Raw genomic sequence first — 17,906 nt, forward strand, 5'->3', positions numbered from 1 at the left:
ATTTGTTTGTCATTAATTACTCCTAATATACATCATTTCAATTATAGCAATAATTCCTTCTGCAGTTACACTGCTAGTCATCTCGTCCTGTCCTATATAACACTCACTGTAAAGCCAGTGCCCACTTCTGTCATGTTCTTTTGCTCTTCTGAACTATTTTGATGTGGGCCGAAGTTGTAGCCTGTGACTAAGAAATGTTAGAAGATATTTAATATAAGGTTTCAAGTAGCTAAACAGATTGTGCTAAATGCATTTGTCATAATATTCCCATTCTTATTACTTAGAACGGACTGAATGCTGCAGCCTAAATTTCAGTCTAATTCTTTCAACTATCCTCTTCATCAGCTTTTTACTTTTCAGTATCGAGTCGTGTGTTACAAATGCATAGATTGGTTAAAACATGCTTGCAGGAGTGCATGTGAAGATTAGGTTATGAAGTCTCAATATATGGCCACTGTAACTTTGGTAAGACTTTCTGCCAGCAGGTGGAGAAGTTTTTTCATTTGTTTTTTTTTTTCTTTCGGTAGAGCTGTTGTGATCATACTGCATAATTCTTCACTATTCTTTTTACTGAAGAAATGCTTAAGAGGAAATACACCAAGACTCAGCAGTTATTACAGTCAAGCCACTAACAGTTATAACAGTTGGGCCCAAAATATCAAATTGCATTCCTGGGTTCAATTTTTCTGATGGATCAAAGAGGAACTTTTTGTTTGGGAAGATATTTGACTCCTTTGTATGAAGGCTTTGTTTTCCTTGAGAAAGGAAAAGGATCAGTGTGTCAAAGAGAAGAGAGATGTGATTGTTCCTAAACTTAAAATTATGGTGTCAGCTAACGCTTGAAATCTTTTAGAAGATGGGATGATGACGTTAGTAGGCAATCAAGGTTAAATTTCAGTGTATGTATATTAGAAGACTTAAGATGCTGTCATTAGTTAAAATTGGCAAACTTAGCATAATTAAAATTGCATTGTGGAATGTTTTCATCTGTGCTACTGTTAGTTAGTTCAGCGATTCCTGTGTTGTAACTATACTATACTGCCCTTTGAATTTATTAATGATGACAATGATAAACAATGTTATGGGACTGTCACTAAAAAAAAATGCACATATTTTCAGATCAAAAACAAAAATACTTTTTTTGTATCTGTGTGATTTGGGATTTTTAGACAGTGTAACCAAACAACAACCCAAAAGAAGAAAACGTAACCACATCTTGGTGTATAATGTAACGGTTTTTGATTTAACACTTGCATTTAGTTACAGAAAAAAATTTTCAACTATTAAGTATTTCAAGTATATTTATTGAAACACAGAAGTTAGATTATATTAATTTTGACCCAAGGGAAGATGCTATCTGTCTTTAGTCTTTTTCTGCATTACAAGCAGTTTATCACTCTGAATTTCCTATTCTGCTGGACTGTTCTGATAAAATTTAAAAAAAAACTGAAAATAGTAACAAATTTTAAATACACTTTTGAAATTCTAAATCATTTTAAAATAAATACACATAAATGAAAATTCAAGAAAACTTGGCATCATATGTAAGATAGAGATTTCCCCCATTAAAAGTAGAAGTTGCTTTCATTTTAATGTTGCATTCCCTGTGGTTTAAAAAGAGAATCTAATTTGACAAAGGCAAGCTGACTGTATATACTTTTTTTTTTTTTTTTTGGATTAATTTCCTGAGCACAAAGATTATCTAATGAATGTTGGTTAAAATGGTAGTCTATACTCAGAACTAAAAATGTATTGGAAAAAGCAGTACTGAACTGAGGGAAGCTTATGGAACAGATAGCAGATCACTTCCTCCAGGTAGTTTATTATTTATAAAATGGTTTTCAAATAAGGAGCCCTAATCAGTTGTGAACAGTGTCATTCCTATTATTTATCAGGGTAGGATTAGTGTAGATAAATAAGCCTGATTACCTTGTTCATTAGTCAGACACATCAGTATAATTTAAAAGAATGTTCTTCCCAAATGTTTTTGTTTTCAGAGTATTCTGCAGATATCCTTGATGAGTTGTTCCAGAGGACAGATAGCACTTACTCATAAGGAAAGACAAAAACTCTACCTCATGAAAAAATTTGGTAGTGTACACTCTAATTACTGAGCTATATTCACTTTAATGCTTGACATTGCGTTGTTCACTTTGTACGGTAGTTTTGTGAATTAATACATAGACAGGTTCAGTTCATATATGGAATGATTAATATAGAGAATCCCCTCTTATCTTTGAAAAGAGATTTAAGTCTCAAAGTCCAGTTTTTCCTGCATGCAATCCAATTTCAAAGTCAGGAGAATTCCGCTTGAGTTGCAGTTCATTCCTTCCAGGAAGCCATTTCTAGCAATCAGATGATTAAAAATTGAGGGTCCGGGATCCATGTAATGGATTTCCTCCCTTCACAGGATGAAAACCACCTCCTTTTCTTGAGGTATCTTCAGTAATCTATCCTACGTTTGTCTATCTATCATAGCTAGTTGTGCATCTCTGAAAGGGTTTGATTAATACTGAGCTGGGACTAAAGTTTCCTGGAGATGCATGCTGAGTTGCTAAAACAGAGAAGGGTTTTTTGGTTATTTTTTCTTTGTGTACAGCAATGTGGGAAATATAGTATGAAGTAGGTAAACCTTGAGTTTTAGTCAAAGTTTGCTTATAAATACCTGTTATGACAAATCAAATCTTCAAGTTAGGATAAGAAACTTATTTCCTATGTCAAAAAACGCTTCATTAGACCCTGATCATCTTTCTTATTGATCGTATATTATTAAAATATTTATTACATCAAATAAAATAATGCTCTGGCTGTTTTTCTTGAAAAGGAGAACACATTAATATAGTATAAATTATCAATGGGAGGGAGATTATTTTTTTCTTTGTGCTGTTGTATGGTACTAGTTATGTATATGGATCTCTTACCCAAGATAATTTTAAGTGTCAAAGCAATTCAGAGCATTAAAAAATGAAAAATTTTACTTTGATATGGTAAATTATTGTGATCTTGTGTTTTTGTTAGTGTCTTCTATTTCATCAAAAAGGAATCCCTAACTCGTAAGATTGTCCTAACATTGACAGGAAAATAGCAGAGAACATTAACTGGTTACAGTAGAAGAGAAAAAAGTGGAGTAGAAAACAGATAAAGTGAATCACACACTACAATCCTAACTTAATTTTTAATTTCTACATTCTGCCTCAGCTGTAGACATTGATTTTGCAAAGTTTATTGTACAGAAAGACCTCTTTTTCCTGCCAAAAATATATGGGGTAGCTAGCTGTGACAACTTTGAGTTTTCTTTCAACTTGATTGACATAATTTTTTTATCTTACAAAGTCCAAGAATGAAGTTCTGTTGGAAGGATAACAGGACTAATTTCTGTAAACTGCAAAATTATGAGAGATTAAAAGTTAGCAGCTAAATTAAGAAATTTTTTTCCCCCAAACCAAGTTTAGAAAAGTTGAATCTACTACTGTTACAAACGCTTTTCCTCCTGTTGCTCGGGAGAGGGTAACTTAATTTACTACCCTCCAGCACATCTGTTCTTGCTTAAAGTATACATACATCTGGATTCTACTAGGCTCGACAGAGGGGAGAGTAGGTTCTTGCCCAATAAAATAGAATTGCTTGTACAAGAGGGCATCAATGTCCCAGTGTAACTAATGATCCTTTTATTGGGGATGAGAGAGAACAGAACTGATTTTGCTTAAAGTTTTAGTATTTAGTGTAACAGGAGAAACACTCACATCTGACTTAGACTGTTTGTGGAAGCGATTTGTAGAGGTTGTCTGTATAGGATAAAAAGTTCATAAAGAACTTGTGACAGATGGTCTATAAGTTCATTTTAATTTAGAGATGCTTATTATTTCTATATGTGATTTTTTTTCTTGTAAAAGCTTGAAATCTAAAATGAAAATTGATGATCCCTGCTTTTAAGCAATTTCCTTAATAGAGAACCATATGAACTTGGTATTTTTCACTTCTTCTGATGTGGTTCTCTCTTTACCTTGTGATATCTCTCACAACTTTTTATACAGAAGGATTTCTTGAAGTATTTTATAGTCTAGACTCTAATATGGTATCAGGCAAGTACTGCAAATTCTAGGTTCATTCTTCAGAAGTTGGCCTTTAATATTCATTTTCTGTTTAGGTATCTAAACTTCAGATCACCATAATTCTTGAAACTTTCAACCTATGAATATTTTTGCTCATTTTGTGTGACTTTTCCAATCATAAGATAGCATATTAAGATTTTTACAAGCTATTCTACTATGTAAGGTGATATGTTGGCCTGTTCAGACAAACCAGTATTCCTCAGTAGTGATATGCTTTTTGAAACACACTAATGCTTTTTCTACAGAGATTCCCTCTTCCATGTGTGTGTGCGCACGCACACTCAGTGCACACAAACTCAGGTTGTGTGAGCAGTGCTATCCATTAAGGCAGTGTCCTAAATGACTGATCCCTGTGGATGAAGGCATAAAGGACAGCGTAGCTGCTTTCTCATAATGCTTTCTGTTTCTTCAGCCTCCCATGACTCTAAATGGAACACTGCAGTGCCTGTTCATTGCTCCTTGAAAGGTGGTGTGACTTACCTATTCCAGTTAGGAAAAGTAAATTAGTAATGTTATTCTGTCTATTGGTAGCTACCATCTTGAATTTAAAAAAAAAAAAAAGAAAAAAAAAGAAAAAAAGAAACTTTCCTGTTCAAGAACTGTATATATAACCTTGTAAACAAAGGGCCCACCCCGCAGTAGAAGTGGCTGCCTCTAAGTCGCAATATTTAAGATCCTGTGCAGTACCTCGGTATGATGGGTACAACTGCTGCCATCAGTGATTAAGCATTATTCAGTAGCCCTGCCTTTCTAATTGGCAGTTGCTTCTTCAAAAAAACACATAGTAAGGCGTGATCTTAAATGACTCTCTTTGGAAATACTATAAAAGTCACACTAGATCTTGGACAGAGAAATCAAATCAGTTGGGAGTGCCCAAGATGCATTTTAAAAATTTCACTCTTCCCCCACAGGAGAGAGGGGCTATTAAATGGTAGCATGATCAGGAGGAACATAAATCCTCTTTTATTTTTTCCATCCCTGGCTCATTTCCTTAGAAGCCTTAAAGTAGAAGATGCTTCTGCTCCATACTGGTGCTTCCACACTGAAATTCATGCCTCCATTTATTGGCCCTTGGCTTGGGAAGGGGTGAGCTATTTCTAGTATCAAACTACAGACAATTCAGTCAGCAATAAAATCTCAGCACCAACTATGTTAGGACTTGGACCTTTTTCCTAAGTTACAACCCTTTCACTGAGCGTTTATTAAAATGCATAAATAATCCTGGAAGCAAAAACTATCTGAAAAGACATTCCCATGCCAGTCATTTTATCATGGAAGTTCTTGAGTGCGTGCGTCAAATGAAGGACTTGGGGTTTGGCGTAATTTCTAGATCCCAAACAGACATTGGCACCACGATGTTTAGAACTGCTGACATCTTGTTTGACATGGGCATGTGCAGTTGTGGAAATAAAGCATTGAGCCAGCTGTACTGGCAAAGACTGTGGCATTTGTGGTCTTATCAGCATTTACAAAATGATGTTCGCAACCTGAATGTTGTGTTCTAGGACTTGGTGCCTTAAGTGAGCCTAAATAAGAATTTAGACTCTCAAGACTGTGGGACCGAACCTTTGTAAGTATAGCAACTCTCCAGAAATTTTAACTCCCAGTTTCTCCTAGTCCCCCAGAGAAAACATTTTTGTTTTGCCTTGCCTTCAGCTGTGTCTTGCCTAGACTGAGTATCTTTCATAATCCACTGTTCAAACTAGAAGGAAATAATTTAGCATGTAGTGACTTCAATCACAGCAACATCAAAAAAACCAAGCTAATAGTAGCTCTCTGAGCTGTTCTTAGTGAAGATAGTCCTTGAAGATAGTCCTTGAAAATAAGGCAGCAAGCCCACCTTTGCAAGGCAGAAGGAAAAAGAGAACCCTAACTCTTCTTCTCAAAGCAAGTGCATGCCTTTAACTGACAGCTGCAAATCCAGGCACCTATAGCCTGGAAAGCATAGCTTGATTTAGGAAAGACTTTTATATGTTATTGATTAAACTCATATTAAATCAAGTCAAGGAATCCATAACCTTCCTGATGGAAGAATAGGTCTGTGTTGAGAAGAAGAAGAAAGGGGCTTGTGTCTCACCTTTTTCTGTTGAAGTTCTTCTTGATGTCTTTCACCTCAGTATCATTCACTGAATACAGTTTGCTTATAAGTGTCCACAGGTGTTCAGAATGTGCATGTCCACATCTTAGCAAGATCACAGAAGGCACCTGATATTTTTGATAGGTATATCCTACTGTCAGTAGTGTCCTACTCTCATTGTCAGGGACCCCATGACATTCGCCATAGTCCTGCTGAGAGCCGTCCTTTGGAGCTGACAAGAAATCACAGTGCAATGCTGCCCTCTGATTCATACAGCTGTCCAAGGCAAGGGGATGTGTATGTAGCTTATGTTACTGGTCAGGTACGCATTGTTGCATGCTAGACTCTTTCAGCCTATGTCAGTGTCTGAGATCAGTGTTTTGGGTCTTCATAATTCTTTGAAGATTTTCTCACTAGACTGTCAGACAGATTCAACCTGCAGATATAATGGAGTATGCTTTCCAGAATTTTTATCAGCAAAAGCTCTGGCAATAACAATTTTCTCACTTAAGTTTCCCACCCCCTAACATGACAACTTAAGAGTTATGAGACAAATGTCTTCCTATAAAGCCATTCTTCTAAAATATATATATAAGGCTATTTAACAAAGGCTATTTAATGTGAAGCACCTTTTGTTGTGCTGTCGTACTGCAGACATGAAAATGCTCAATGGGAATGGTATAGCGCTCTATGCTGACATACAAAATAAACCTAAAAGTCTTCCCTATCCTTCCCTGTATGACAAAGCCAGACATCTTTGGGATTGGTCCTTCTGTTTTTACATTATAACACTAGTTCTGGAAATCACTGGCCGAACACTGTCTTGAACACCTTCCCGGAAGTGGATTGTTTCTTTCAAATTACAACAAAAAGTCTTGGAGATTCTGTCCAGTTGTATGACATTGTTTCTTTTGAATATGTTTCTTAACTAGTGATCCAGGACTGATATACACCTATTCATTCATATCCATAGTTCCTGGGCTCCAAAAAAAAAAAAAAAAAAAAAAAAAAGTTGGGGAAAGCTGCAAGCCTGTCTTCATGAGAACCTGTGCCTGGGCCAGGCAGTGCCACTGTAACTGCTCTTGCAGGAGAACAGCCAGGTCATGTGTACATGATTCTCCTAACAGCCATGAACCACTGCCAGACTTTTCCACTGAACTATAATTTTAGTTGTCATAGAGCACCTCTGTGTGCTTGGTTTTGCCTATTCATTCATGCAAAGTTTCCCCAGAGGCACTCTTTAAGTATCTTGAGATTTGATCTGATTTTTTCTTTGGGGTATGTCACTGAAATAGTAGCAGAATGTTTTGTGAGGTTCATTTTCGCATTCTGTGACTCTTAAAAGAGATCACAGTACCAGAAACTGCAGTTCTCCTTTTGTCCAGACTGCAAAATGTGAAAGATTTAGATCAGTGAGAAGCTGTTTAGCCGGTCAGTTGGAGAGATTGCTGTTTTTCTAAATCTCTCCATACTTTGTTGCCAGAATTTTTCTATTGCCCTTTTCTCTTTTTTAGAAAAAGCTCTGTCTCAAAAACAATTTTTATTAGGCTTCCTTTTTAGATTAATTAAATTAAGTATTTGTATTATATCCAACACAGTACAAATGTATAAAGTTTCTAAAATATAATCTTGTGTGCTGAAGAAACAGTGACATTTACATGAGATGTGTAAAAGATTAGAATGAGTTAATTAAATTGACCTTTAAATCTCTCCTCCCTCTTGGAGGCTGTGGCTAATCCTTGGCCTCCCACTGTGGAGATAAATATTCTTGCTGTGAACATTTTAAGCAAAGTGGGCAGAAGAGGAAGAGCCTCACCAGCAGTTTGTCTTTAAAAGTGAAGACAATACTTCCCCAGTCAGCAATATAGCTTTCAGTTATGGAGGGGGGCAAATCTCTTCTGAACTTCAGTGGCAGGACCTATGGCTCTGCTCCATGTGTTCGCTCACAAATATTGTTTCATTAAAAACAAATCGCTCCAAAGAACTTAACTTGCTGTTAGAAACAACCAAAGTCTCTTTCAAAATCAGTTTGCTTTCTGTGATAACTGGTATTCGTGTAGCTAGCACTATTAATATTATTACTATTACTTAATTACAATAGGCTGCTATTTTTATTGACCAATGTAAAAGGTAAAGATAGACTTCCAAAAGATAAAAAATTAGTTGGTGTTCTTAGCTAGGTTGTAGAGACTCTTGAGGATGCCTATTATAAAGTATTTGGCTTAATGGTGCATGGCTTTCTGATTTTTTTAAAATGCTAATTATTGTTTAAAATGAACATGTGTAAATAATAAAGAGATTGTTATATGGCAGTGATCAAAATTTAATTGTCAAAGAGCAATTGACATTTTATGTAGTGATAAAAACTTGCAGAAGATACAAAACCTGTCCAAATTGCAAAGTGTGATTAAAATTGAGAAGTAGTATATAAATATCCTTGCAGAAAAACAATACTAGATACTTTAGGAAAGAATAAGTCAGAATGACGGGAAAAAGAAATGATTCAAATTCAAAATTAGACCTACCTTTTCAGCAATGCAAATTATTAAAAACTAGAATAAATACAATAGTGAATCTTTGTATTTTGACGCTGGAAAATCAAGACCATCTTTCTGAAAGTTATACCTTGACCAAAAGAAAGATTTGGGGTTCAGTTGAGGAATAACTGGGAAAAAATTAAATGACCTGTGATATGTGGCACTTAAGTTAATTATAATTTATTTAATTCTATTGAAAGCTCTAAAAAAGCTCCTGCAGTCTTCCAAGAATTTTGGATCAGGACTCAGGGGAAAAAACTTTTTCCTTACCTGATAAAACTTTACCATAGGAAATAAGATAAAAATCTACACAGGGTATTAATAATTTGGGAAAGAGTTTTGGAGGGAATAGAGGGAGCTACAGTAAAACTAAATGATCTTTCAGTTAATTTGCTGAAGAACATGTTCCTATCAGAGGCAAAATGTTGACTTCTAATTTAGGTGTGCTGATTAACTTTCTGTATCAAGAACACTTGGGGAAATGAAATACTAATAAGTAGTGTAGATTTCACCCATTTATATTTAAAGCTATAGGTAGATTATTTTATCAGTAATTAATTCTGTGGTATGGGGCAAATTCTTTGTGATCTGTAGCCTGTCAGCGCTGAGGATCAGATGAGTATTTCTGATTGCCTGCAAATGCAGGTGATCCTTTTTATATTGACCTGCGTAGAGGCGGTGAGGCTTTCAGCCAGTGATTTCTCAGGAGGAAACAATTTGGGAGAGGAGGAGAGGTATATAAAAGAGAAATTTATCTATTAGAGGCATCTCTGAGGTTGGCATGTTAAATATGTCTTCACTTGTGTAAGTAATTACACAAGTAATTTAGCATAGTCTTTAAATGACCTCATAAAAGTATTCACACTTAAAAAGTACAAAACCTTTTCATTCTCCCGAGACAAAAAAAACCCAGCAGGCACAAGATTAAAACTTCACAAATTAGAAGTGAATGGGGAATTGACAGAACACTAACACTCAGAGCAGTAGACTTCAAGTGAGTTGCTAAGTAAAGCTGTTAAGTGGAACAGAATATGTGTGGCTGACAGATGTTTTAATTGTGAGAGAGGGCTGAGGCATGCCGTGGTAAAATTTGAGACGGCTGCGATAAGCCGGAGCGGACAGATTCTGTGACCCCATTTTCTAGCTTTCTTTTGAATTTTATACTCACTGGCAATATGGTATAAACTGGTGAAGTTTGTTAACTTATTATGACTAAGCTTCCAACATCTTAGAGCTAGTTAAATTCTCCAGTGTTTGCTCACACAGTAAGAAAGTGTTATGTATTAGCAGTAAGTGATGATAAAAGGCTTGTTAGAACATCAAACCTGTATCTCCTCAAGAAGATAAGCTTTATTCTATGTTGGGAAAATATCCTTCCTCTTCTCTCCTTGTGGCTCGTAGAGCTGTTCTAAGTGAGGAGTGGCTTCTCTCCCATCTGTTCATATTCTGCTTAGTCTGCCCGGAGTTAAGAAGCGGAGCCAGAGGGAATTCAATCTGGTATTTGCCACGATGTATCTCTTTCTGTGTCCCCTTTCCCCCTCCCTCAACCCTGCCTATATACTTTTGCTTGTTCCTTTTTTAAACTTCCTCTGCATTTGGAAATTCTTTAAAAAAGGAATATATTTGAGTTTCCTTCTTTATTTCTTTCCCAGTCCCTTACAAAAGCCCCACCAAAGGAGGAGCTCTTGCAGCTGGGCACTGTGATTGGCCTTCTTCAGTCGAGTTTACGGCTGAACGCCAGAGGAGACAGAGAAACACCTATGATGCTGTCTTTAAGCAGTCTGAGCCAGCTCCCTTCCACTGCGTTTGTGCCCAGATGCCGAAAGTACATCTTATTATCCTGTTTTGCACAGTTTTTGTACAAATTATCACTAAAATTTATGCATATGTTGTGGCAAAAGTCATCTTGATTATAGGAGTATTTTAACATACACTGTCTCACAAAGCTGTATTGCATTTGATAGTTAAAAAAAAAAAAAAAAAAGGCCTATGCATTAAGCTTGTTAATAGTCTGAACTACAATTAAATAAATGCATATTTTTCAGTCTGTCGTCTGACCACTACTACATAACCTTTCCATAACTGTCTATGTTAACAAAGAGATGGTTCTCTTAAACCCAGAATAAGGAAAACTTTTGTCGTAATTTAGACATGTTATGGGCCTAGTATCTAATCTAAACAGAGAAAACTCCATAAACTTTTCATGATTCGTATGGTATACAATGCAAATTGGATGTCGCATGTGGTATTATTGATATTTTAGCCTGAGATTTCTTACCAGTTGTAGGTTTACTGGTGGCTGTGTTTCAAAGAGCCTTATGTAGGATATTCTTCGCCATTTTGTGCATAAACTTCCAAAGGACAGATTTTCCGACAAAGAATCTCTTCCATTTCCACTGTATGTACTATTTATTTTTTAGTATATGGCATAGGGCCAAATGAATTTATAGGGTGCAAAATGTTTTGGTTTATACTTGCAGAGTTAGGTTAAACATGTAAGTTAGCTTCTGCTACTTCAGAAGGAAAGTATTGTAATATTATTAAATTATTTTTAAATAGATACATTGTTTCTACTTTGAATTCACTAAACTCTTCTAGTTTGATTCTTTCAATGAAGTCATTTCTTGATCTTACTTGCTAATAATGACCTGTCCAGTGCAGGCCAATTTTTGTCATCTTTCTGTTTAAAGATTGATTGTTGTCAGAATCGGGCAACAGTATCATGTATTTTACTGTATTTATATCTAGAGGTTTCTCAATATAAAGGATTATAGCTAGTATAGTTGAGAAATAAGATATTTTGCATGGTACATAGAAGCTTTCCCTGAGAAGGTTTTTCTCTGCTCAGAGAAATGAGGATTAACTGTCACAAATGAAACTATCCACAGGCAGAACTCAGCCATACATTAACAGCACCAGAAAGTGATAACATTTCTCAAGTAGACAATTACTAGTAATCAGTGCAGTTTGATGAAATTCAGTTATTTTTCAGCTTTTTAAACTGTGCTTATTTAATAAACATGCAAAATAAAGTACAGCAAATAGCAGTAGTACAGACAATATTTTCTACCTTCCACCTTCTTTCAAAGTTTAAAGGAACTGTATTCTGTATCTTAAGAGAGAATCATATTGAGAGAGTTATCATAGGGATGGAGGGTTAGTAAAGACAAAATATCAAAGATTTAAATTAGAGATTGTTTTTATCTTAAACACATTTAATGTTTAATATCCCATCTTAAACTCTAATTATTACTAAAGTCAGAGTATTGCAGAGAGGGCATTTGGATTACCTGTGCATGAATATAATAGCACTGCTTAGCATAAGTTTCTTTTTTTTTCCTAAGAAATTAATTTTATATATGATAAAATGTTAGTTGTGTGAATTCTTAATTAAGCTTGATATAGATAACTAATAATAAAATAGCCATCTACTCAAAAATAAGTACATTGCAATTTCTAACCTGTTAAAACATTAAGAAAGAGTACATTATGTGTGCTAAATAATTATCTGCAGGTGTATTATATTCTCTTGTTAGCAGCATATTTAGTACGATAACTGTATTTGCAAATTAGCTGTCATTATAGTTAGCAATCAGCCAAAATTCATTTCCATTAGAAAAACAGCTATTGCTGGAAAAAACAAGAATCAGTGAAAAATCAGTGACTTATCAAGGTTTCCTCCTGTTGATTTAAAATATGACTAACTTTATTAATTTCTATTTAAATCTGGCTTGTTTCTTTTTTAATGTAGCCTGAATTGTAATGAAAGAAGCATGGTAAAAGGAGTATTAGTTGATTGTTATTTTAACAGCTGCCATACTTTTTAAGTCAGAATTCTTTATTGCTTATGCTGTCGATACTTTCGTATCGTATTCCAACATGAAAATCTAAAATATTCAGAATTTGAATAAAGGCATATTGTTTTTGATGGGTCGCTACATAAACATACCTACATACTAGATACTCTTTTTTAATCATGGGATGAAAGCAGCTTATGCCTGCTGGAGCATAAGCTTTTGGAAGACTTGAAGTAAGAATGGGTTGTTTTTGTCCCTTTATGGCCACAAAACTACTAACTGAGTTTCAGCAATAGAACGCTCCAGAGAAGAGGCATCTCCTAGGTCTGTACCTCAGTTAAGACACTGCTTGCACTATTGATCTCCAGAGAGACACGTTTGGAAGCAGCATGTTTCTACTTGTAATGAAACTGTTCTGAAGTTTTTTTTCCTTCATACTGAGTTCTGACAAGTCTTTTGGTAAAGAATATTAATGTGTGTTACCTTAATGCTACTTTGGGTCCTCTGTGTCATCTTTGCTTTTTCATTCTTTCTTAAGAGGTCTTGTTCTGACTCTGGAAGCTGGAGAGTTTCTACAAAGGATGGTTTCTAAGACTATAATTCAATTTTCAGATTAATAGAGTACTGACAACGAGTGTAACAGTAAGAGGATTTGATCCATTTATGATACCTGCTCTCCTGAGAAGACTTTATTAGTATATAAAAACATTTCAGTGGTGGAGGTGTGGGAAAATAATTTGAAGATGGAACATCTGAAAATAGATACAAAATAGAAAATAGAAACCTGCAGTAATACTTAAATTCCCATAGCTAGTGTTTTCAATACCATGTGAAGTCATGTTGTATCAGGCTTTGAAAACTTTGGGGGAGGTAGGCTGGGACTGGAAGGGGTGGTTTTCACTGTCTTATTAGGACTCTCATCTGTTAAAATTGACTATCAAAAGCCAGTGCAGGGCTTTTGACAACTGAGTCTGCAGTGTTTGTCCCAAAAGCTCTGTTTTCATGACTCTAGGAAGAGCTGGTTATTCACAAGCATGAGGGGGACATCCGCATCCTTTCTTTCTGCAGTGAATTGAGAGGATAGTGGAAGAAGACATCACTTTTAATCACGGTCATTAATAATGGCACTAGTTCTTTGAACCTTGCCATAAAAAGGGAGAAGCGTGCAAAGATTTGTTTCTCTTACATGAATGTCATAATTAGGCTTTTCATTCCAGTAAAACTTTATAAAGTTGTGTACGTTTAGGTAACGTATTCCTGTTTTTCCTATTGATCCTGAATGTTTCAGTTGAATCAAGAAACCTTGTGGGAAAATGTTTTTTTATCTAATATTGAACTAATTTAAGAAAGCATCCCACAGTTGTGACGGGATTTAAATGTGCTGAAGGCCTGTTGAGGCCAATGGGATTCCTGTACACAATTAAAAAGTATAGGCAGTCTGAAATACAGACATGTAGTTGTATATGTTCAAGTGGCTTCTTAAATTCAAGGTATATAGTTGCCCTCCTTTCTCAGTTGAGGTTATTACTTAATAATAAATGACTGCTACACTAGCCCTCTGACACTGGAGTTGAACAGTTTCCCTGAATCTGCATATTCAGCTCTTGCTTAAGTTTGCAGGGCTTGTGTTGGTCTTCTGTGAACACATTTCAGATCCCTGCATTGCTGACAGTGAAAACATAAGTACCTCTTCCTCAGTGATTCAATTAGTCCAGAAAAGTGGTCTGCTTCCTTCATAATTTTGATGTTTAGTTTATAACATTTCTTTTTAAAATTAATATTCATAATAATCACAGTGTATGTCCTATATAGTAGATACAACAACTGCAATTGTATTTGCAAAGTTGATCAGTTGCAGTTCATTTTCTACACGTAGTAACTGTGCATTTAATTAGTCCACTAAAAAAAAACCCTTCTCTTCCAGATAAGACACATCTTCTACAAAAGCACCAGGTTGTGGTAGGCTGAGCCTATATGTAATTACTTTCTGAAAAAATCCTCATTCTTTCAGTGTAAATCTATCATGTGACTTTGTTCACAGTACACAAGAACACATACTATTCCATTGCTGCTGGAATTCAACTATTGCTATTTAGGAATCTGTAAATTTAAGTTGCAAAGTTCTTCTGTGTACACAATCTTATTAAAACATTTCTGTGAAAATGGCTTTTCTTCCTGTTGGGCAGACATTATGCTATGTGAGTAAGGAAGGGGGAGGTGTATTTTAATTTAGCAACAGATGTTTGTGCAGTATGGCACAATGAGAAATGACAGTAGGAGCTGAATTTTTCTGTTACCAGTAGTGATGTATTAAAAGGATACCACAAGTGTATTTCATGATCATAGAAGTGTTACAGTCCCTCACTATATTCCAGCAGTCCATGCTTAACTTGATTCATCTTTCCAGAGTATGGTCCATTTTTACAAAAGTGTACTGGGAAAATACAAGTGCACTTGTATTTTCTCATGGCTGTGCTACTGCTATTTTTATTTTTAAAAAAAGAAAAGTGTGTTTTTCAAATATGTAACAATTGCCATAAACTCTCAATGGTAATGAAAGATTTTACAGTCAAAAGCAAGTTGTTCTATTTTGTCTAATTTACTTTTTACTGATTTTAATTGTAAAAATTCCTATCTAAATACTGCTTATTTTCTGTAAGGTGCAGAAGATTTCTTCTGCTACTGTGAAAGCACAAGTAGCTTCAAGTTCCAGTCTAAAAATGGCCACTAGACCATAGCAGTTTCTCTTCCAACTACCTTATAGTCATTAACTAATCTGCCCCTCTTGAGCTTGTAGGAAGGTAGCTGGGTCTATTTTACAAAAGGGGAAACTGTACAGTGATGGGCTGGATATCAGATCCTTGGAAGAGCTCTGGTACTAGAACTCACAGTTTAACTCTTTGTCTTGTGTTATGTACCAGATCACACTGGTTCAAGAAAAACACTGCTCAGTTGTAAAATGATACTGTTACTGCTGATGAATCCTGTATGCATAATTATTGTGGTGTAATACCGGGTTTCTTCTTTTTTTTTTTTTTTATGACTACATACTTTCTCCCAAAAGGCTGATAACATGTATGTAACAAAGTTCAGTAAACTGTCATTCAACTTTGTGAGTGATTTTTAAATTACCGATGGTCAATACCTTCCTCCAAACACTCTTTTATTTTGAAAATATTTTCGAAGTGATTTGTCAATCTGAGATACATGCTTTAGCAGAGTTCAGCTAGGTGCAAATGTTTTGGAAAAGATTAAAAAATAAATGTAAGTGTTGTATACTTGTTTTAATTAAAACTTGCATATTTTTGTCTGACTTGATGCTTTTTTTTTTTTTAACTAATTGACAGAATTCCTTGACAAGAAGTGCACCACTTGCCAATGATTCCCAAGCACGCAGTGGTGCCCGCTTTCACACATCTTATGACAAAAGATATATCATCAAAACTATAACAAGTGAAGATGTAGCAGAAATGCACAACATACTGAAGAAATACCATCAGGTAATTGCTATCAGGGTATGGGATCTCCTCTTAAATATTATAATGCAAGGGCAGGAGGGAAAAATGTGTGTGAGAGAAATAAATGAAGCAAAAGTGTTTTCAAATGTGTAGTATATCAGCTGCAGAAATGTTGGATTATTGGTGTGGTGCCAATCTTTTTTTAGAATGTTAAAAACTTAAACTAATTATGGCAAAAGGATCACTTCAGATTTTTTTTTTCATTTTTACCAGCAATTTATTGTGCATCTGCAATTCACAAGGCTGCACTCTTCTAAATATCTAAGCTAGCTCCAAGCAAAATGATATGTCTACATGATACAGAGTTACTGATTTGGAGTCCATAAGCTTCTTAGCTTATTAAGAAGCTCTTTCTTTCAGTTAGCGTATGCCCAGGCTTGACACTAGTACATTCTGGCCTGGCTTGGAGATGTCTGTGTGCTTCTGTCTGTATGGTGCAGATGAACCCTTGCCGGTCCAGTCAGTGGATGTTCTGTGCATTCCACTAACAACGGATTGCAAATAGCAAATGTTGCCTTGTGTGAGAAATGAAAAATTGGTTATAATTTACATAAAATACCTGCTAATAAATGGACAGGTTTTGCCAATGTGAATTTATGTTAAATCACATTAAAATCAAGAGCAAACAATAGAAATCCCTCAAATTAATGTTGATAATTGTCACAATGTGCCAGTGTATATTTTGTGAGGATAGCACAGTTGCAGGGGTGGAGGGGAGAAGGGCAGGCACTTCAGAAATAAATATAAGAAGCCTTAATAAAAATCAGTGTGAGTTTTCTTAGCCTCAAACCTATTTGAATAAGCCATCAAAGTGCATAAACCTGGAAAGCCTCTAAAAACTAAAATAAGATTCTTAAAAGGAGGGGTTTTTCCTCCCTTCCAACCTCTGCTCATTTTTGTGGGCTGGGATTTCAAGTAAAGACTTCAGGAGATTCAAGCAATTTAAAATGCAGCATTTCCATTTCTTGCAGATTTTTTTTGTCTTGCAATGTTTAGTAGTTTTCTGAGAGTTTTAACCAATACAATAGGAATCTCAAATTCCAGTTTAGTAGTAACTATTACTCAACACTGGGTGAATGTAAACCACTTGGGCTTGACCACTTTATTTATTTATTTATTTATTTATTAGTATTATAACTTTTGTAAAGCCCATTTTAAAGCCTTGTTTAGAGGAGGAAGGGAGGCGAAGTCATGATTCTTGGGTGCTTGGGGTTGACCCTATTGCCAGCCATCTTTGTGAAGCTTTCGGCTGTGTCCCTCTCTGCTCTTCTTGTGTTCAAGAGAGATCTGTGATTTCCAGTCAAGTCCAGAGTAGCGTGTGAAGCCTTCAGTGAGTTAGATATGAACTCTTGTCTGTCTCTGCATGTTGTTCTTCTGTTTAAATAAAATGTAAGACTAGCATGTTTATATTTTAATGTAGATAAGTAATGTCACTGTCAGAAATGTCCATAGTACCATCTTTTAACTACAGTTTTACTGAAGAGAAATTATTTAAACTATTATCTAATTTTATTTTGAGGGTTGTTATTATCAGAGTTTCCAAACTTAGGATTTTAGCTTTGATCTCAGAAGTTTTGATCTGTGAAGCACTGCCGCAAAATTAGACGTTTAGTCCATTTCTTATTTGACATCGGAAGGTAGTATTAGTGATTCAGATTTTGAGATGTTTAAGCTAGTGGAAAAGTCATATGGCTTTTCAAAGTGGTTGTCTCCTTTCAAGGGTGTCACTGAAGACAGTGCTGACATGATTGAACTTCTAAATCACTGTTGGGATTTTTTTTCGCTAATGCTTTGAAAGCAGCAGGGTTCGTAATAGGTCAGGTTACAAGTAATAATGTTTTGTAAGTTATCTGTACCAGGCATCT

At 35.4% G+C, this 17,906-nt stretch overlaps 1 protein-coding gene across 1 annotated transcript in view; it reads left to right on the forward strand.

Moving 5' to 3' along the window:
- Nucleotides 1-17,906, forward strand: part of PIP4K2A (phosphatidylinositol-5-phosphate 4-kinase type 2 alpha) — a 121,166-nt gene that overhangs the window by 71,015 nt on the left and 32,245 nt on the right. The window contains exon 4 of the mRNA XM_064505942.1: nt 15,871-16,023. Within this exon, the coding sequence (XP_064362012.1) occupies nt 15,871-16,023 (153 nt within the window). The remainder of the gene's footprint in view (nt 1-15,870; nt 16,024-17,906) is intronic.

This window comes from Dromaius novaehollandiae, chromosome 2, assembly GCF_036370855.1.
Source record: "Dromaius novaehollandiae isolate bDroNov1 chromosome 2, bDroNov1.hap1, whole genome shotgun sequence".
NCBI lineage: Eukaryota > Metazoa > Chordata > Aves > Casuariiformes > Dromaiidae > Dromaius > Dromaius novaehollandiae.